Below are 22230 nucleotides of genomic sequence, written 5' to 3'. Positions count from 1 at the left end.
GCGGGAGCTAACACAAATAAAGCAAATTTTGGCTTTAAAAATCATGAGCCTGCCTCTTGAATTGGGTCTGTAGGCATGTATGGAATATGGAATTGTAAAGAATTTACTCCGGGAACCCATAAATTGAGGGTCAGGGTGTGGCAGAGGAAAGGGGGAGGGGAAAATTAGTAAGGGTGTACCTTGAAAAGCAGAGTCTGACAGTCAGCGTATACATTTATTTAAAAAAAAAATCTGCTGCAAAGAAATTGTCAGCAAGGACACTTAACAGTAAATCTGTTGTAGCTTCCTTAAATGGCTACAAAGAGGCTACATTTTATAATATTTTACAGGATTAAGACACCTGCTGCAGAGCTCTTTATGTGCCCATCAATTTTGAGGGGATTATAATAGCGGTAAAATAACTCTAGTGGTTACCAGTTTTGAAACAAAGTAGAAAATATAGGATTAATGTACCTGCTGCAGAGCACATCGTGTGACATGCACGTCACAGATGTGTATTTATTGTAGATACGTAAGTAGGTGAATGATTTTGACACAGACCATTTTGTCACTTCTACTTCTGTTGTTATTATAAGGTTGCAAAGAAGGGTTTGTTTGGCAAGTAATAAAGTCTGGTTAGTAGCAACAATCACTGTGTTATGTGTTATGTTATGACTTTGTTTCTTCCAACCATTCACTCTTAACATATAATGTCCACAACTAAGGACGATATATGATTTTTACCCTTTATAACCCTCACTGTCTAATGCAATATTTCCTATACATTGATTTACGCACTTGTATGACTTATTGAACCTCAGTGTGTGTTCTAACACGGCCTGACACCCTACAGTGGGATAAGTAGCACTGTATTAGAATTAAATACGAATTAGTAGGTGCGATTTAAATCCTTGGGAAATTGTTAATACACACAGATAAACCTTGCATTCTTACAGTGCATGCACATTTCTTCCATAAGGGTTTGAACAAAGTCAAAACCTGCCTTAAAGTCGTAGTTTCTGTAGAGGACTTCTGATGTGATAAGCTCTATGCCTTTGTTTCCTTCCATTGCATTAGCATCTAGGTTACAGGCACCAATATGGCTCCTAGCAGGGATATTACTTGAACAAAAGAAGGACTGATGGCCCTTTAAACCAAGCCTCTGTTTTGGGCCCGGCTGCAAGTGAAAACAAGAAAGGGCCCTTGTTGGCAGCATGCTGCTATTCCAAAAAGAATGCAGACAACATGTGGGTGCTGCTGAATTATGTCCCCGTGCCGGAAAATGACACCAGGCAAAATTCAGCATGTTTCCCTGGTTAGCCAGATCCCAGATCTAACCCGGAAATAGCTTCTGGAGCCTGGATCTGGCATGATTCCCCTACCTTCCAGCACTGTGTGTATTTAATCAATGAGATTAGCCGCAGGTAATTTCCAGTCGGATCACTGCAATGTTCCATTTTGTCTTCCATAGGATACGATCACACACTACAAACTGTCCTCACCTTCGTATTCGTAATAGCAATGAACGTCCTGCACCTTGGAAGATCAAGCCTGCCCCAAGTGATCCACTCCTGAATGACTGAAATCAGTCTAGGCTGGACAATAGTGGATAACTTCTATGATCCTTCTCTCTTTACCAATAATAATCAGTGCTGGTCGGATAAACAGTGGTGCACAAACTGCATAGAAATGATCTCAACTGAACGCTACGACAAAAGGAAACTGCTGTAGGGCAGATTTATATCATGAGTAGGCCAATATCACTCAATTTTCACTAATAACATCATACTGAAATGTACAGGCAGAAAATGACTGACAAGATCTGATTTTGTTAGTCTTCACACTGGAAGTAGGGTTGCCACCTTTCCCCCAAAATAATACCGGCTATCTGTTCATGTTTTAAGATTCAGCAAAGGTCTGCACATGATTTTGAAGTAGAATATGTATTGAATATGCTACTTACCAGTATGCATCTGTTCTTGGCATGTAGGGCTGCTAACATTCATATTTGTAGCATAGATCGCCGCCTAGTGTTGGGTCCGGATGATTGCACATTGTTGTCCTGGAAGAGTCTTCGAAGTATCACGAGATAGGTGGCTCCTCCCCTGGACTACAGTGCGCATGGGCATCGACTCCATCCCCAGATTGTTTTTAGCCATTGTGGCAAAGATGGAGTTTAACAGTGAAAGTGATGGCCATGCTAGAGATTAAATGCAAGAAAAGTCTGCAGCCGCTACGGGTGCCGGGGAGGAGGGCGGGCAAAATGAATGTTAGGAGCCCTACATGCCAAGAACAGATGCATACTGGTAAGTAGCATATTCAGTTCGAGGCATGTGGGCTGCTAAATTCATATCTGTAGCATAGAATACATAGCAGTCCCTCCATTAACGGCGGCCGCCCGTGCCAGCTGCAGAAGTCTGAAAAAGTGTTTTAAGAACAGCCTGTCCTACAGCTGCCTGCTGTTTGGAATGCACATCTACACAGTAATGTTTGGTAAACGTATGTGGTGTAGACCATGTGGCTGCCCTACAAATGTCTTCCAAAGAAATGTTACCCAGGAATGCCATGGAGGCCCCCAACTTGCGTGTGGAGTGTGCTCTGGGGGGGACCGTTAAAGTGCGCTTAGCCTTCTGATAGCAAATCTGAATACACTTAACGATCCACCTGGCTATTCCTGCTTTGGAAATGGGGTTGCCTTTATGCTGGGCTGCGAAGGCAACAAAGAGTTGCTATGTCTTTCTAAAAGGTTGTGTTCTGTCAATGTAGTACATAAGCGCTCTTTTGACATCAAGCGTATGGAGCATCCTTTCTGCTACCGTTTCTGGGTTGGGAAAGAATGCGGGCAGTTCGATGGTTTGATTGACATGAAACTGCGACACCACCTTAGGGAGAAATTTGGGGTTAGTGCGCAGCACCACCCTGTTTGAATGAATTTGTATAAATGGCTCTTGAATGGTGAGTGCCTGTAGCTCACTAACACGTCTCAGAGACGTTATGGCAATGAGAAAAGCCACCTTCCATGTGAGGAACTGAAGCTCACATGAATGCAGAGGTTCAAATGGGGGACCCATCAATCTGGTGAGCACCACATTGAGGTTCCACACAGGAGCTGGCGGGGTCCTGGGAGGGATGACCCGCTTCAGCCCTTCCAGGAATGCTTTAATGGCAGGCACCCTGAAGACAGAGAGATGCTGCCTGTTTTGGAGATAAGCCGCTATGGCTGATAAGTGTATCCAAATGGAAGCGTATGCTAGATTGCATTTGTAAAGATGCAACAGATAGCAGATGATATTAGGAATGGATACATCGAGCGGGTTGATAGCGTGCTCGGTACAGTAGATGACAAACCGCTTCCATTTTGCTGCATAGCAAGCTCTGGTAGTGGGCTTCCTTGCCTCCCGGATGATGTCCATGCATTCAGGGGGCAAATCAAGGTAGCCAAACTCTAAGACCTCAGGAGCCAGATCGCCAGATTGAGCTGCTGCGGATCCGGGTGCTGAATGTCGCCACGGTTCTGCGTTAAGAGCCGGGGTGTGAGGTGCAGTCTGTGATGCGGTACCACAGAGAGTTCGAGGAACGTGGTGTACCACGGTTGTCGCGCCCACGTTGGAGCAACTAGGATGAGCGTCAGCGAGTGTTGCTTTAGCTTTCTTGCCACCAGCGGAATGAGAGGCGCTGGGGGAAAAGCGTATGCAAATCTGCCTGACCAGTTCATCCATATCGCATTGCCCTGCGATAGTGGGTGAGGGAACCTGGCGGCAAAGCTTTGGCATTTTGCGTTTTCCTCCGTGGCAAACAGGTCTATCTCTGGATGACCCCACTGCTGGAAGTACGGGCGGAGTACTGATGGATGTAACTCCCACTCGTGCATCTGGTGGCTGTACCTGCTGAGCAGATCCGCCATCTGATTGTCTGTGCCCGGGAGGTGTTCCGCCATGAGGAAGATGTTCCTCTGAATGGCCCACTTCCACATGCTCTGAGCCAGATGAGACAACTGTGGAGAGTGCGTACCTCCCTGCTTTTGAATGTAGTACATGGCTGTCATGTTGCCCGTCCGGATCAACACGACTTTGTTGCACAGATGTACTTTGAAGGACTTGAGAGCCATGAAGATTGCCATCAGCTCTAAGTAGTTGATGTGCATCTTCCTTTGTTGCGTTGTCCATAGTCCCTGCACCGTGTAGTGGAGCACATGAGCCCCCCATCCCTGGAGAGATGCGTCCGTTGTTAGTGTAATCTGTGGCACAGGCTCCTGGAACGGTCGGCCCTTGCAAAGGTTGTGTGGATTCCACCAATGCAGAGAGCTGTATGCCCGACCCGTCACCAACACTAGGTCGTTTAACTGTCCTTGAGCCTGAGTCCACTGATGCGCTAATCATTCTTGGAGCGGACGCATATGGAGCCTCGCTTGCGGGACTATGAAGATGCAGGAGGCCATCATGCCTATCAACTGCATGAACACTCTCGCTGGGAGTGAGTGTTGCGGTCTGAACGTTTGGATCAGCGCCTGGATGTTGTCGATCCTCGCTGGGTTTGGCTGAGCTGTGGCAGCCAGAGTATTGATCGTCGTGCCCAAATACTGCCGCACATGGGCCGGCTGAAGGTGTGACTTCGGGTAGTTCAGTGTAAATCCTAGACTGTGAATGAGGTGAATGGTGTGGGACATATCTGCGGCGCACTGCTGGGCTGACTTTGCCTGAACGAGCCAGTCGTCCAGATAAGGGTAGACATGTATACCCTGTCTCCGGAGGTGTGCCGCCACTGTCGCCAGACATTTTGTGAACACTCTGGGAGCAGTGGTCACTCCGAAGGGGAGTACCTTGAACTGGTAATGCCTGTTTTGGATGGTGAACCTGAGGTACTTTCTGTGGGATGGGTGGAGTGGTATGTGAAAGTAAGCATCCTTGAGGTCCAAGGTTGCGAGGAAGTCTCCCTGTTGTAACAAGGGAAGAACCTGCTGCAGTGTCAACATGTGGAAGTGTTCTGAAAGAATGTACTGGTTTAAGAGGCGTAGGTCTAGAATCGGTCTGAGTGAGCCGTCCTTTTTTGGGATTAAGAAGTACAGGGAATAAACCCCTGTGCCTTCTTCCTCCACTGGCACGAGCTCTATTGCGCCTTTTTGCAGCATCACCAGAACCTCCTGCTGCAATAAGTGCAAGTGCTCTGCTGACATAGGACGGTGTTTTGGGGGCATGGGTGGTGGGGTGGATGTCAGCTCCAAACAGTAGCCGAACTGGATAAGTTTCCTGACCCACCTGTCTGTGGTGATGGACTTCCAGACGGGCAGGAACTGTTGGAGTCTCCCCCCGACAGGTGTTGGTTGGTCGGGGGGCAGTGACAGGGAGTCACTGTTTGTTGGCGGCAGAGGAACGGGAACTGGTGTTGCCTCTGCCTCTACCCTTGGCACTGTTTCCTCTGTATCCACCTCTGCCCTGCTTGCTGTAGGAGGATTGCGCACCACTTTTATTGAATGGCGTCTGCTGCGACATGTGCCCTCTGTTAACACCTCGATTGCCTGAGCGACGAAAAGTGTTCCCTCTAAATTGTTGTGACTGGAGAGCTCCCATGGACTTGGCAGTGTCGGTATCTTTTTTGATCTTCTCCAGGGTGGTGTCCACCTCTGGGCCAAACAACCTGTCTGGATTAACGGGCTGGTTGAGGATAGTAGTTTGTATTTCTGGCTTGAATCCCGAGATGCGGAGCCATGCTTGACGCCTCAACATCACACTAGTGTTGATCGCTCTCGCTGCCGTGTCCGCAACATCTAGCGCACACTTTATAGCAGCGTTGGAGATGAGCTTCCCCTCCTGGATAAGCATTTCAGCTCCCTCTTTAAACTGGTCTGGGAGGTGTTGTAACAGCTGCTCTAGGGTGTCGTAGTGTGCCCTATCGTATCTGGCCAACAGAGCTTGCGTGTTTGAGATGCGCCATATGTTGGCCGCCTGAGCTGCCACCCTCTTCCCAGATGCCTCCAGCACTTTTGACTCCTTGTCTGGGGGAGGAGCTTCACCCGTGGTTTGGGAGTTTGCCCTCTTGCGGGCATTAGAGACCACCAAGGAGTCCAAAGGCAACTGGCCCCTGATGTAGGTCGGGTCTCCAGGTGCCGGTCTGTACTTCTTCTCAATGCGTGGGTTGACAGCCCGTGATCTTGTGGGTTCCTTGAAAATGTCTGCCGCATGCTTAAGGACCCCTTTCAACATTGGGAGAGTCTTGACAGTTTTTTCAGCAGTAGAGAAAGTGTCAAAAAGGAAGTCCACCTCCACGGGGTCAGCATGCATTTCCACTTTATGGTTTGTAGCTGCCCTTTAAATTAAGGCATTAAATGCCGCCGAGTCCTCAGTGGGAGACGGCTTCACGTTATAAACCTGGGGATCCTGGGCAGTCTGCTGGTCCCCTTGATCACCAGTGTCCATCCATGAGTCCTTCTGCTCATCAGGCTCTGCATGAGCAGGAAAATTGTACTCCTCATCTTGCTCCCCTCCATCCCCTTCAGAGTATGTTGGTGAAGGTGTTGCACACCGCCCATGCTGAGGAAGAATTCGCTCCATAAGAACTGGTGTGTCTGCTGCAGGCTTTTTACGTTTCAGAGGAATGGTAAAGGACTGCAAAGGTTGTGAAGTAATCTTCCTCTTGTATAGCGTGAGTTTCCCGGTGTCGGCATCGATGAAATGCTCCGACCGTTCTTCAACCAAAGGGTGTCGATGACCCACAGTCCCAGCCAGTGGAGTCGACGTCGACACAGTGTCCTTGGGCACCGACCGCAGTGCAAAGGCCTTCGGCGCCACCGTGTAGAGGAGCGGTGCCGATGTGGTCTTCGGTGCGTCTGCCGGCTTCGGTGCGGAAGGAGTCTTCGGTTCCGATGCCAAAGCCTTGTCCTTAAGGCGCTTGAGGGAGTCCGAGACCTGCTTCGTAAAGGAAGCGGACGGTTTCGTCGATCCGACCGATGTCCTTGGTCCGCCCCCCGGGGAAGACCCGAGCGTGGCTGACTTGTGTTTGTCCGGACGAGGCGCAGGAGCACTCTTGACTGGTGCGCTTCGATCACTGTCCACTGCCGCAGACGTCGATGCCGATTGCTGCGGATCGATAGGTTTTCCTTTAGGAGTCACGGCCCCAGACCTTTGTTCTGCGCCCTTCACCGACTGCGCGTCAACGGGCCCCTTGGTCTTCGGCGCGACAGACTGTCCCGATGTAGGCTCGACAGTCTTCTTGGGCGTCGGCTTGACCACCTTGGTGGACACCGGCTCGACGGGCTTCTTCGAGCCTGGCTCCTTAACCACCTTCGGCACCTTAGCCTGGTCGGCAGCTTGCGTCTGTTTGGGGGCCCCCGAAGACGACGGCGTCGGCACCGGAGCAGACGTCTTCGGTTTCGTTTGGGTGTCGGCCATCTTTGTTTTCATCGATACCGAGGGTTTCGGTTTCGATTTCAGTAATGGCGGCTCCGCGGAGGTGTCCGTAGCCGGGCCGGAAGGCGGGGCCGTGGATCGAGGTGTAAGGTCTTGGGTAAGGCCGCGTGGCGATCCCGTGACCTGAGCCTTTGTAAGAGTACGAACGGGGCATAGCTCTTCCTCCGAGCTATCTTCCATGGCCCCATATGCTTCATCGTCGTCCCCTACCTTCTCGACGATTTCTTCAATGTCGGGACTGTGGACGTCTGCTCCGTCGTCAGACTCGACCTCCACCGGGGTAGGGGAAATCTGCAGGTGACGCACTTGCTCGTCTTCCGCGGGGTCGTCAAAGATGTCCACCGGTGCCGGAGCCGATTGCTGGGCCTCAAGGCGCGCCACTCGCCAAAGCTTGATCGTCTTCTTCGATCGAAATCTGGAACAGGCCATACAGTTGGCCTCGTCGTGGTCCGGCGACAGGCACTTGTTGCACACAGGATGGACGTTGATGTGTGGGTACTTGGATCCACACACGGGACATTTCTTGAACAGACTCCGTTCCATGCCGTCGAAGTCTTGCTGCGTCGACTAGGCCCCGATCACCGAAGAGTCTCACGACCCCCCGGATATCCGACTCTACGAGCTGGAAGATAGACGGGACCGAACGCGAACAATACCGACGGTGCAAAGAAGGCCTTTTGGCCTTGAAAAAGTTCTATCACGATTCCGAACAGGAGACGTCGAAATCCCATCCGAACCCAATGGCGGAAAAAAACAATCTGGGGATGGAGTCGATGCCCATGCGCACTGTAGTCCAGGGGAGGAGCCACCTATCTCGTGATACTTCGAAGACTCTTCCAGGACAACAATGTGCAATCATCCGGACCCAACACTAGGCGGCGATCTATGCTACAGATATGAATTTAGCAGCCCACATGCCTCGAACATTAAGTTGTAGGTATTCATTTTAAAATGGCTTTTCTCTCTTTGTTTACTTTAATTATCAGGGGTCATTAGGCTAGCAGTAGAACATATTTTAAAGTGTTTTCTTCTAATATATATATTGTTTAAAGTAAATATTTGCCAATCAGCCTGTGGCGCCTCCTGGTGGGCCGCCGCACTAGGAACCCCTCCGCCCCCACAGACTATGCACAGAATTGTCATTATGCCATTTGATGAGCTTTATCTAGTATTACAAATATATGAGAGGCTGCATATGTTCTACTAAAGGAAGCTCATTAATACAATCCATGCTTGCAATAGGTAAGAGATGGGCCGCAAACCAATAGGCAAAATTAATTCAAAATATGGTCACTGTACTTAAGGGAGACCATGTCAGGATGTCAAATTTAATGAGGGACAGCACATGATCCTAAATCTGCTTTAAATGTATATGCTGAACAAAACGCTAAGCAACCCTCCCTTCAGCGAACGTAGCAGTGGAGTTGGGAAAAATAAAATTAACTGGAAAAAAACTTTAGGCTAGGACATACACTGCCAGATTCATTGGGATCTCCGCGTAGATAGCAAACAAGTGCAACAGCTTCCTCATTTGGAGAGTACCTCTTATGCCAGAAGTCTTCAAACTTTTGTAGGTTAAGCCCTCCCAGCTGAATTTTTTTAGATGTTGGGCCCCCCCACCACCTGACAGAAATTTCACCACGCGCACATTCCGGGCATATTCAGCGAGTAACATTCAATACAATAAGAGTGTTTAGTAAACTGCAGGTTTGGGAGTGGGTGTGGTGAATTGACAGAGTGGCAGGAATGCGGTACAGGTGCTGGTGATTGCGGGGGCCACCTCCTTATCCCCAAGAATTACATGAGGACACATTCATTTGATTTGCTCAGAATCACAGGATGTTGGTGTCCTTGTCGAGGCTCGAACCCGAATCCCCAGATTTGAGGTCGCCCACCCTAGCTTTCAGGCTAAATAGTGCATTCACTATAATAAGGCTCACTATCCTGATCTGCACCAAGCACATCCAGATAAGGGTGCGGGCAATGCGGTCCGAGGCTCTTAATGAGCTGTCCGATTGCTGACAATATATGGAAGCCAGGGAGGTCGTACCTAGCAACTCGACTAGCTACAGAATTGCATGCTCTGTTAAGTAATTTACTTCTAAATTTTAAGTATTGAAGCACTTAGACGACCACAAAATGAAATGGCTTGAACATGTTTAGACCTGAAGAAACCTACAGCGGACCCCACCAATCTCAAAAACTTCCGCCCCATCTCGCTCCTCCCTTTTCCTGCTAAAGTCATCGAGAAGATAGTCAACAGACAGCTGACCGCCTTCCTCGAGACGAACGGATCCCTCGACCCCTCGCAGTCCGGCTTCAGAGCCAACCACAGCACCGAGACCGCCCTCATCGCAGCCACCGACAACATCCGGACCCTGCTCGACAAGGGGGAAACAGTGGCCCTCATCCTCCTGGACCTCTCCGCTGCGTTCGACACGGTCTGCCACCGCACCCTAGTCCAGCGCCTCAGCAACATCGGTATCCAAGAGAAGGCACTGGAGTGGATCATCTCGTTCCTCGCCGGAAGAACACAAAGAGTCCGCCTCCCCCCGTTTCGCTCCGAGGCCACCGAAGTCATCTGCGGCGTCCCGCAAGGATCTTCACTCAGCCCCACCCTCTTCAACATCTACATGAAACCTCTCGCAGCCATCGCACGCCAGCACAACCTCAACATCATCTCTTACGCTGACGACACCCAGCTGATCCTCTCCCTCACCAGAGACCCCGACACCGCCAGAACCTGCCTACATGAAGGGATGAAAGACGTCGCCGAGTGGATGAAGGACAGCCGCCTGAAACTGAACACGGACAAGACGGAAGTCCTCATCCTGGGATCTTCGCCCTCCGCCTGGGACGACTCCTGGTGGCCCCCAGCCCTGGGCACCGCACCCAAGCCAACCGACCACGCACGCAACCTGGGCTTCATCCTGGACCCCTCCCTCTCGATGACCAGACAAGTCAACGCCGTCTCCTCATCGTGCTTCAACACCCTGCGTATGCTTCGCAAGATCTTCCGCTGGATCCCGACCGAGACCAGGAAGACTGTCACCCAGGCACTCGTCACCAGCCGACTGGACTACGGAAACGCCCTCTACGCCGGAACCACAGCCAAGCTACAGAAAAGACTCCAGCGCATCTAGAACGCCTCCGCCCGACTCATCCTGGATGTCCCCCGACGCAGCCACATCTCCAGCCACCTGAGGAACCTGCACTGGCTCCCCGTCGACAAGAGGATCACGTTCCGGCTCCTCACCCACGCACACAAGTCTCTCCACGACCTGGGCCCCAAGTACCTCAACGACCGCCTGACCTTCTACACGCCCACCCGCCAGCTACGGTCCATCGGCCTCGCCCTCGCAGTCGTACCACTCATCCGAAGAGCCACCGCCGGAGGAAGATCCTTCTCTTACCTGGCTGCCAAGACTTGGAACTCCCTCCCCATCCACCTTCGGCTGACCCAGGACCATCTCGCCTTCAGGAAACAACTCAAGACCTGGCTGTTCGAGCAGTAGCATACCCCTCCCCCCAAGCGCCTTGAGACCCTCCCGGGTGAGTAGTGCGCTATACAAATGGCATGATTGATTGATTGATTGATTGTAATACTTAAGTGAAACACTGTTGAAGCTACAAACTAGTGTCCGCTGCCCCCCAGCTTGAGAGATGCTGCCCTACCCTTTTCCCAGCTACCTCAGGGATCCCCTCCATCCCTCCAAGTTTAAGGCCTTCGACATAAAGTTGTCTTTCAAAAAAGACCATAAACGTTTCGACAGCAAGAAATGGTAACTGTTTTATTTAAGAAAGCCTTCCAGATCTCCCATAACAGCAAGTGACCATCATTCCCGAAACATATCTGTGTCTGTCCCAGCATGCATCCCAGAGTATGATTGATACTACTAGAATCAGGTGCAAAAGCATGCGTTTTGTGGCTACTCTTTGATAGTCTGTGTAGCATGCCGCAAACAAAACTTAAAATGAAAAATACAATTCACTGCACTCAATTGAAATTGGTGTAATGAAAAACAAAGCAGAAATATACGTCATTTGGCTGTGCCAGGAACTCATATACGGCAATACACTTGCATACTTTGTTTTTTACGGAGTAGTTTAAAGGACGGTGCACCAGGAAACAAGTTTCTGAAGAAATAAAAAACCAGAAAATGACTTCTTTGTACCGACTCAGATAAAGAATTAAAATCCGCTGTATTGCTCTTGTACTTCGTTAAAAACCCAAATCAGCTAAAGGGTCACAGGGAGACTCCTTGCCTCCCACTGCAGCTGAAGCCGTCAGCTCTGTAATTAACCCCTTCCTGGGACATTTAACAAGACAAAAGTACTGGCACCTCGTGCCTCATCGATCTCCCCTCCCTCCCTCCCCCTTCCAAACACCGGAGTCCTCCAAGAAGACTTGCAGGGAACAAAGGTCAGATTAGCGTGGAGTGCGCGCCCCCCCTGGGATGGTGTCGTGCCCCCCTGAACACTGTCTTAGGCACTGCCAGCAATTTGGGTCTTTCTTAGAAGTTTCAAGAAACGGTCAGATACAGTTCATCATCAAACTTTGGGGCCGATTATAATCGCGGACGGACTTGAGTCCGTTCGCGACCCCTGAGCAGGAGGGAACGTCCGCAAGGGCTGCGGCGTTCCCTCCGTGCAGATTAGGATGTGACCGCCAGGGTGGCGGTCACATCCTCTATCTTTAACATTGCGGCAGGTGCAGCTTCAAGCTGCACCCGCCGCAAGGTTAAAAATGCATGCATCGCATTTGCATGCACAAAGCAGCAGGCACCGCGCAGTGCCTGCTGCTTTGTGCACTCAAATGCAGGGGGGTACCATAGGTACCCCCCATGTGCACCCCCCACCCCACCTTCACCCAGGGGCCCCGCAACGGGCCCCCGAAGTGACAGTCCGTATGCTTTTCCACGGCGGAAAAGCAGGCCTTTCACACCATCCTAATATGGCTGGCGGTGTCTGTTAGACACCGCCAGCCATGTTAAAGCTTTTCCGCCGCGGTCGGAAGGCGACCGCGGCGGAAAAGCTGCGGACGGAATGCCAGACCCACCAGCCATCCTAATATGGCGGTGGGTCTTTCGAGGCTCCGCGGCGGTTTTCCCGCATAATCCGGGCCGGCGGTGGCTTCCACCGGCCCGGAGGATGCGGGAAAACCGCAATCATAATAGGCCCCTTTATTCGGTCTTGGTTCGACCATAAAAGTACTTAATAATATCATTGCCTTCATCAAAAAATAAGAACAAAGTGCATCAACAAATTAAAACAGAGTAAATATTAAAATAAAAAACAAAAACAAGATAGTACACTCAGATAATAGGTCAAGATAATTAATTCCTGAAATATACATATTTAAAATAGGAATGGACATGTTGTGCAAATTACCCGAATGTAGGAACCGTCCGGGCAAATCATGACCAATATAGTACTATCTTGACTAAATCCCCGTAAAACAATATCATAGAAGCAGGAAATCACATTGAAGGGCATCACATTTGGGTCCATCTGACCTAACAGGGCACAGAAAATTCATAAAATTTTCTTTAACAGTAAAGTGCATGCTATATAACAGATCAGGTCAGCCCAGATCCGGCATCATGCGCCTTACTCAGCCTCAGAAACGAGGCCAAGAAACAGGCAACAGCATAAGTTATGGGAGCATTCAGGAGTAATTGAAGGTACATAAGAGCAGGGTTAACCTGAACACAATTCAGGGATTTAAACAAGGGCACCAAAAATATCTTATGAGAACATTATAAAAAAAACACATAAAAACAAGTGCTGGGTCTCGACTGTGTTTTCCCAGTAATCGGCCTAGATAAGATCAGCAACAGATGAAACTGATTAAACCAAAATCTAGCAAGGAGAAATCGATGACGACCGTTCAATACATCAAGCAAACAGGGCTTGATAACCGGCCCTATTACCATTTGCGCATGTCCTCGCACCTAGTGCTTCTTAAGTGCTACACCATCTCTCAAGGCTTTCCGCCATGAGAAAAAGTTCTTCAGTGTCCAAGAAATATCTGCCTTCTGAATATCTTGTGGAGAATCAAACAGAGCTGTTCTTCCTAGTTTAACAGAGGTATCTGTATGTATGCTAGCCATCTAATTGACTTCCACCCATGAAGCTGCATACAATCCATAAGTATCTCCCTTTTAAATGATTCTCAGGTCTCACCCAAATGGTAATCCACCTAATCAAGGGATGCAGTGCAATGAGGTCTGACAAGTAAGGCAGCCCCAGCTCCTCATGAACCATAAATTAGTGAGTAAATGCTGGAACTGTCAAAAGACAGCTACAGAATCTATTCTCCTGCACCTGGAGCTCCCTGAGTCTATATAACCACTTTCATTACTGCCATATGTGGCTACCAAGACTGATTTAGCGAGATACATATTAATCAATGCGTCAAGTGGCTTACTACCATTTCTGCAGAAAAAGGAAAAGACCGCCGCTATAGAACGGGACAGGGATAATATTTTAGATTTTTTTTTAACCGGACCCAGGAGGTTCGGTTATCACAAACCAAGCCTAGTTTGGTATGGGTCTGGACCCTGGACAATTTATGGTCCTGAACATGAATAGATCTAGACTTGGTCCCCTTAGGGCCCAATACCATCACTTGACATTTACCATAGTGGGTTGACAGGTCAAGACTGTTCATATACGTAATAAAACCATAAAGCAATGTCTAAAGGCTCAGGGCAGTTCTCGCCAGCAAGACAGTGTCATCCGCATATAGCAAATCGGGGATCTGACGACTACCCACTTGTGGATAGTCCACCTGCTTATATAACAACCTGAACCCCAAGTCATTCACACACAAGGTAATCACAAATGGTGCCAATATGCATCCCTGCCTCACCCCACGCTTTAAAAGAAAGGGACTAGTACAGGACCCATCCACGTTATACCAAATTACTTTAGTCATGGCCCTGTGCAGCTCACTAAGAAAATAGACAATCTCTATATCCATTCCCATATCCAGCAAAATGGGCCACAGATTTGATCTGTCCACTCAAAAGATCGGGACAGGCCAATGAATGCAATAAATAGTGACCTGGGTCTCACCACGGTATACTTGTTGATTAACAAGAAAAGATTTAAGCATTGATTACATGTGCCAAGGCCAGGGCGAAACCCACACTGCACGTCTGAAAGAATGGAATCGTTCACTGCCCAGGACATTGCCCTCTCCGAAATAAACCCGTCCATCATCTTAACTACTGAGTCTATCATAGAGATGGGCCTGTAGCAACTCGGTAGCTCTCTCGTGCCCTTTTGATATACAGGCATGATAATGGACTGAGACGACGAATCTAGAAGATCTGTATGTACTGCCAGGTTAAACAGACGCTTTAAGACCGTGGCCCAAAGTTCAGGTGATACCTTGAATAGATCGTCAGGAATCCCATCGGGACCAGGGTCCTTATGATCTGTGATATGTCCTGTGGCTAAATGAACCTCATCTATATTGAATGTTACGTTGCATTGGTTTATAGTTAGCAAAGAGAACTCATGATGGACATCACTGATCGAGGAATTATAAGTGCCCTCCAAATGCTCAATCCATTCCTCCAAAAGAACGTGTGATGAAATGGTGTGGGCTCCTTTGCCATTAAATAAAGGGTGATTATCAACCTCACAAAACTTGCTACTATCTGCCGTGAGTGAAGCCTCCAGGAGATCATCCCAGGCTTCCTCTTTAAGTGCTCTCTTCCTCGTATTTAGCGCCTTCTTGTAAGCAATATGTCTGCTAGCTATTAAACAATGATCTTTGGGCAGGGCTTTAAGAGCAGCCATTAGTAGTATGTGGGCTTTTGAGCAGTCTTTATTAAACCTATGTGGATTACTGGTTGCTGCCCATTTAGGGGGGAGTGATAACTCAGATTTAACTTCATTACCAATCTTTAAATATGCATTCAGGAAAGCAGGAACACATGATCATCAAGACATAATTAAAACTCTCCTCGTTTAGATCCCATTAGGCATTTTGAAAAGTCCTTAGAGACGATTTTCGACCACCTTAATCTTCTACCTTGATCAGTCACTACACCATCCGCATGAAGAAACCTGCCCTGTATAGGGCCCATACAAGCAGTTCATTGACGCTTAAAAAAATACAAAAATACAATAATGATCACTAAAGCCAGAAACACTTATACAACAAGCATTTGCAATGCAATAGGTCTTGCATTTGCGAGAGTTTGAGCTATTGGCATTGTAAATGACAATGCCTTTTATTTATGTGTTTTGAAAACCTGCAAGCGCTGCGTAAACATGCACTTTGTACTTGTATTCCTTCCTTACGAGAAGCAAGGCTGGCAGTAAAAGAGGTGCAGTTACTTCCACCCTTGCTTCTCATAAGCAAATACTACAAGTACAAAGTGCATGTTTACCCACTGCTTGCACGTTTTCAAAACACATAAATAAAAGGCATTGTCATTTACAATGCCAATAGCTCAAACTCTCGCGAAAGCAAGACCTATTGCATTGCAAACGCTTGTTGAGCTCTGAGACGGAGGCGGCAGAAGCCATAAGAAGGCAGGGACTGTGACGCCAGGCCATGCATTTCAACAGCAGGAGGGCACAGTAGGCAACTGCAGCCAAAACTGACCTCGTCTTTGAATACACAGTATATGTGGCAAGATAAGACCAAGATTTCCAGCCCTTTTTACAACAGTGCTCTGTAAACCATGAGCACTGGTCTCGAGTGCTCCAGCTTTAAGAAAGAAATAGTGCTCATAAGCTATGAGTGACAACACATGTAACAAGGGCAGTCCTGGAAAATGGGCAAAGCTTTTTAAGCCCATATCCTGAATACAGCATGTCCTGCAGAGATAGCGCAAGCGCTGCCTAGGCGAGACCTAGAAAATGGTCTAGAAAATTCCACAAAGAAACAGAGACAAAAATATAATCTATTGTGGAGAGTAAATCTCGTGAAATAAAAGTGAGCACAAAGCTACCATCAACACTTTGAAACTTTTTGTTCACGATACACTCAAAATTAAATTATGTGAAGATATTGTTTAAAAAAGCACCTGTATGACTATTTACCATGTGCAAAGAGACTTCGTTATGCACTTCATTGCATGAGGTAAAGAAATGTGTACAAGAATAGTGTTAAAATCTCTTTATTCTCCACTTTTACATTACAAATATAAATTGTCAAAGTTTGTTCCCTAAGAATGGAAAGTGTGTTACAGAAGGTGGGACCAGTGGTTGCGTTATAAAAGTTTAACAAAACAAACCACCAACCACGGGGGAGGTAAAGAGAATTGCTTTCAGATTAGCCGAATTTTTTGCCAAGCTCTTGATGCTACAAATTAACGAAAAAGAAACCAAGATTAGCAGACCTTCTTTTGGGTGTCCCCTTGTTGAAGGCATGGCAGGTTTAAAATACGATTTATAGCCTTGCAAAAAAGGAACCGTCTACATTCCACGTCTTCTGTAGGCAATCTATAACAAATCATCTAGAAAAGTCAACCAATCAGGATAATTAATTTTATTATTTATGCCAGCCACATTCCAAGATGCTAAACTGAGGGGACTAACAATAGTGTCCCCACTGGCTGTATGACTTACCAGGATGTCATTAATGCTACCTAGATCATTTTCTGCTGTGGTGACATTTACACCACTCAGTGTTTCCCTCCTAATGGTCAGATGCTCTGCATCCCTAGTAACGGGCACCTCACTACATATCCCCCCTGCTGATAATTGGCACATACTGCCCATCAACACTGTCCCCATGATTTAGGTAGTCACCAGGAATATTGGGAAACATTAAGGTGGCATGTTTTCTATAGGCCAAAATGAACTTTGGCAGTCGGCACCCAAGGGGAGGAGGGAGTGGGGGAGGCCTCGTGGGATTGGGGGTTGTTAAAATTATGCAAAAGCGCTAGGCAGGCCGAATGTTGACGCCACACCAGCTCGTAATGTGAATTTTGAAAGTGAGTTGCAGCACAATAAACAGATTTAAACACAAAATGAACTTTGCTCTGCAGAGCCCCCTCGTCTACCGTTTGATGTGATAGCCGGCCCCAATCCCAGTTCTTTCCTTGACAAACTACTTCCTATAATCGGAACTATGTGGCCAATATAGGGAATCTGCCCCAGTATATCATAAGTTTTAGAAGTAGATATAACAAAGTCTCTACCCTTAGGTAGCCTCATAACCCATTTGTAGGTACATTTAGTACAATCACTGGCCCATAATTGAGTTTGGACTGCCAACAAGCATTACAAATATCCAAGAGGGCAATCTCGAATTTTAGAGGGACAGTTAAACTGCCTGGAAAGGTTCAAGACCATTCGGACAGCTCTATGACAGTCAAAATTAGTGACTAAAAAATCCCTGTGAAAGGTTTTGGGAGTTCGTCCAACCCAATCCACCCTCCGAGCCATAATAAACTTACTGGCCAGGGTTCGCCCTTCGTCACCCAGTTGAGAAATCCAGTAGCTAACATTATTTCTTAGGCTGGGATAGTGTTCTCTGACCCCTTGTTTCAAAACTGGGACCCCAGTGAGTACCACAACATAAGGGGCCGAGGCAAGAGGAAGATTAAGGAGGGCTTGAGGGGGGAAAAACAATCTTTACTACTCGCAACACCGTGCTCCCCCCGAGATAGCTCATATACTGAATTACACCTAGCGCCTCCCAGAAGATCCACAGGCTTTGGCCAGCCTGAAACACCAGGTCGCACAGGCTGGTTCAGCAAATTCTCCTGAGAATCAGATACTTTTTGCTTTTTTTACGTTTGGATGCCTGGGGGGCCATAATCAACAGGAGAGGTCCTGATATCGATCTTGGATCTGGTCAGTGAACATCTACAATAGCAGTTCCTTCAGCGGGCCTATCTAACTGCAGCTCGCCACTCTTCCTTATCGCAGTGTTCCTCGTGGGATCAGGACAAGATGAGGAGACAACTTCAAGCTCCAAAGGAGCGGGACGAATACTTACCTTCTCTACTGTATATTGTTTCATTAACTGCCCCCACTGCTGTGGTTAGATATGAGACAACTGAAGCAGTAGATAGGATATTAGAGACAATATTCTTTGGGGCAGTACCAGGCTGGGAGACTCCTGGATCCGCTGAGGAGTTTTTGCGCTCACTCATTCCAGTACACAGAGAAAATAATGAAACTCAAATGAATACGGGGTGGCCGTAGTCGGGTGATAACACGTGAAGCTGGGAGCAGCCACCGCTTTATGCGCAAATGTCTACGGACATCTTCTCCTTCTGCTGCAGGCTGACAGAATCTGCTGGGATGTGTGGTCCCTCACAGATGACCAGACTGTCCCCTAAGGAATCAATTATTTGCCTGTTACGAAGAACACAAAATGAGTGGCCCACCCCAACCTCTTCCAAACAGCAAGCAGTAGGCAGAGTTCCCATAGCAAATCCTAATATTATTGTTAAATTATACGGTATGTCTCAAGTATACCTTCTGGCCTGCAGAGGACAGGGGGTGGCCAAGCCTAGCTTTCTCCGGGCGATGACGGGCACATCACGGGCTGCTCTTGGCTCAGGCTTGGCCAATGTGCTGCCCGCACCGTAGGAGATTGTGAAACGCCCATATAGCGTGGGAGGGTGGGAAATGCAGCTGACATCCCATCCTCCTCCTAGGCACTGGGTTTTAGGAGTAGAGTCTCTTCGGAAGCAACAAAAACCAGCAGTGGTCAAAACGGCCATCACCACAGGAGATGGTGAGGCGCTATATAGCGCAGCGGTGCGGGAAATGCAGCTGGAAGTCCCTCCTCCTCCTCTGGGACTGCGAACCCCTCCAGCAGTGACAAAGATAAGCAATGATCAAAGCATAGCCTGATGGTTAACATGCCTGCGGTTTGCGGTTGATCATTAGGAAAATGACGACACCAAGTAGATTCTGATGGAGAATTGCCTTGTATTAATAAAAGCAAAGCAATTTTTTTTAATGCGTTCATAAGCTTGAATGAGCATCTCTCGGTTTTAATTGAATCTAATAATATTATTGCTCTGAGGAAGAGATAAGTATAACAGCAACACATGTTGCCACGTTCCCATTTTTAAAGCAACAAATATTGGAATTCGAATAAAGAGAAAGTTGATAAGCAAACTAAAAATTATAGACTTGGAGTCACTCTTTACAAAAACAAATATGATACCTAGCGCTGTTTTAGTCAAAAGTTGTCTTTGTATTTATCTACCTTTATGTTAGTGCTCTTGATTCAAGTAGGTACCTCTGCTGAGGAACAGCAACTCTAAGGCAAGAAGATTCCTACAGCCAACATTATCTAATGATATTACATTATGGCAGTCCAATACTCCCAAAACATTTGCATGGACGTAAGTACACCCCCAGTGTGGCATGATGGTGAGCACCCTACCCCCAGTGTGGCATGATGGTGAGCACCCTACTTGTTCCTAACACCCACAGTGTCATAGATAACAGACTTCACTGGTATGCAGCCTATTAGCACAAATGATTCACCTGGAAAGGCTCGCTGATGCCAGTCACGCTCTGCATGTTGTGACAAAAGTAACACAGTAGAAATTCTCCTCCCTCGAGTGGGAGCTCATCTGCGCTGATGTAAACCTGCATGGTAAGACAAAGAAAGTCACATTAGAACCAATGAGAGGAAAGCACCAGGTGATTTTTGGGCAACATGCTCACACCAAATAGGACATTTTTATACTGCCATCTACAGGTTTAACAAGCAATCTCCAACAGAGCACATCCCCCTGCAATTATCCCGAAGGCACTCCTCTCCTCAGAACACTTCCATAAGGAGAACACTTTAATAGGTTTTCTCTATAGATACACAAACCCCTGAATGCAGTCACACAAATCCCTTTAGGATACATGCCATGAGGATTGACCCATGCAGCCTTTAGGCACACATTCCCCAACAATACTATTGTGTGCTCTCTGTGCAAGGGTCCCAGAGAAAACACATATCTACTGATAGGATGTAATGAGATTAGAATCAAAGTCACAGTCAGAGGCCTTAGAAGAGCCTATTATTATAAAATCCTTCCCACATGTCCATAGAGTTTCCCTGTTCTGGTTTTAACCTTTTCTTATCGTTTTTACTGCCGCCTCTCTGGCATACCCTGCGATGATCCGATGTCTCTCTTCCCCACAGGTCAGCGCTCAGAGACAACAAACTGGTTTGAGCACTTTGGAAAAACTTGAACTGAATAAATAAATACAAATAATGACTGAGCCCCGAGGTTTTCCATATAATGCATGAAATGACCAATTACTGAACTGCACTCGGCAGGTTCATAGGACCTCAAGAGATCAGGGACTGAAACAAAGTATCCAGAGCTGGAGATGGGCTCTTGACTCTGTTGCCACTCTCCCAATGCTCCAGATCCCACGTTATTCTTTTAATCATCTAAAAGCACCATTTGAACATAGGTCTAGATATGTCAAGGAGCTGGAGAGTGGGCCATGCAACAGAAGGGGCTGGGTGAATCAGAATACAGTCCTTTCTACAGTGAGTAACCAGTGCTAATTCTCGAGTTTGTAAAACACTGAAATCCTACACAAGAAGTCTCATAAGTGCAGTTTACATCAAAGAAGGTTGATGCATGACGTCCTGAATACAAGTAATCCATTATTGTGCCGAGAAGTTTCAGACATCTCAGGGGAAAATAGAAATGTTAGAAATCTTTGCAAGCACAAGATCAGGCAAAAAAGCAAGACAAAAAAAGAATGGCAGAATGGAAAAAGACCGTTTGAAAATTGTATTGCATCTCCCTTACAAAAACCTACTAAAAGGCTACAAAGTACTGCGATTCACATGCCCTAACACAACGACAATACGATCCTGGCAGATCATACCTCATTACAAATGCATTTAATAGAATCTCATACTGTGTGTTTTATTGGGAAAATGGAAATGTGAACACATGGCCCTTGAAAGCACTCAGTTTCATTAGAATGTTATGTGATTTGTAAAGCGCAATATTACCCGCTAAGGTATCCTGGTGCTGAGCAGGAGTGTCTGCCAAGCCTGGCCTAAGGTAGGTCAATTAATTGAAAAGCTAGGTTTTCTGCTTCTTGTGGAGTCAAAACAGGGAGGACAAGTTGTAAAGTAGGAGATTGTTCCAAGCTTCGGGAAAATGTAAGAGAACTCCCGTCCTCCTGATCTGGTTCTGTATATGCGTGGGATGGCTGTGAGTAGGAATCCTGCAGAGCAGAGGTGTCTGGGTGGGTGGTGAAAGGAGATGCAACCATTCAGGTAGGTGGGTCCCGAGTTGTGTAGTGCCTTGAATGTGTGTGTGAGGAGTTGTAATGGAGCATGTTTGTCTATAGTGTAGTTCCTTGAGGTGTGGTTAGATGTGGGTTCTGTGTGGGAGGTTTAGAATGAGTCTGGCTGCAGAGTTCTGGGTGGTTTGTAGTCTTCTAGTGATTTGCTCGGCGATACCGGTGTCAAGGGTGTTCCCACAGTACAACTTGCTGGGGACTTAAGACATGTGTGACAGTTTTTCTAGTATTTCTTGGTAGCCATTTGAAGATCTTCAGGGTGTGGAAACAGGATGCAGTGATGGTGTTGACTTGTGTGGTCATGTCCAGGTTGCTGTTGATCATTAATATGAGATTCTAGGCATGGGTTTTGGGTGTGAGTGTGGGTGTGGTCCGTGTTCCGTCAGCCACCAGTTGGAGTCCCCTGGTGAGGTGCTCTTGCCGAAGATCACTACTTCTGTCTTAGTGCTGAGCTTGAGACAGTTGGCTTTCATCCATTTACTGACTTTGGTCACGCAGGCGCTGAACTTGGTTTTTGTGGTGGGGTCTTGTGCTGGAGGGAGAGTATGAGCTGCATATCGCCTGTGTGAGGATGTTGATG

The 22230-nt window shown here is 47.5% G+C and overlaps 1 protein-coding gene across 2 annotated transcripts in view; it reads right to left on the bottom strand.

Annotated features, from left to right (window-relative positions):
• INPP5K (inositol polyphosphate-5-phosphatase K) overlaps positions 1-22230 on the bottom strand; it is a 408122-nt gene that overhangs the window by 17240 nt on the left and 368652 nt on the right. For both annotated transcript variants that reach the window (XM_078680171.1, XM_078680170.1), the window contains one exon: positions 19866-19970. In XM_078680171.1, coding sequence (XP_078536297.1) covers positions 19866-19970 — 105 coding nt within the window. The remainder of the gene's footprint in view (positions 1-19865; positions 19971-22230) is intronic.

This window comes from Lissotriton helveticus, chromosome 3_1 (genome assembly GCF_964261635.1).
Source record: "Lissotriton helveticus chromosome 3_1, aLisHel1.1, whole genome shotgun sequence".
Lineage (NCBI taxonomy): Eukaryota > Metazoa > Chordata > Amphibia > Caudata > Salamandridae > Lissotriton > Lissotriton helveticus.
Note: the sequence above shows the minus strand (reverse complement) of the source record. Positions and strands in the feature narration are given on the sequence as shown.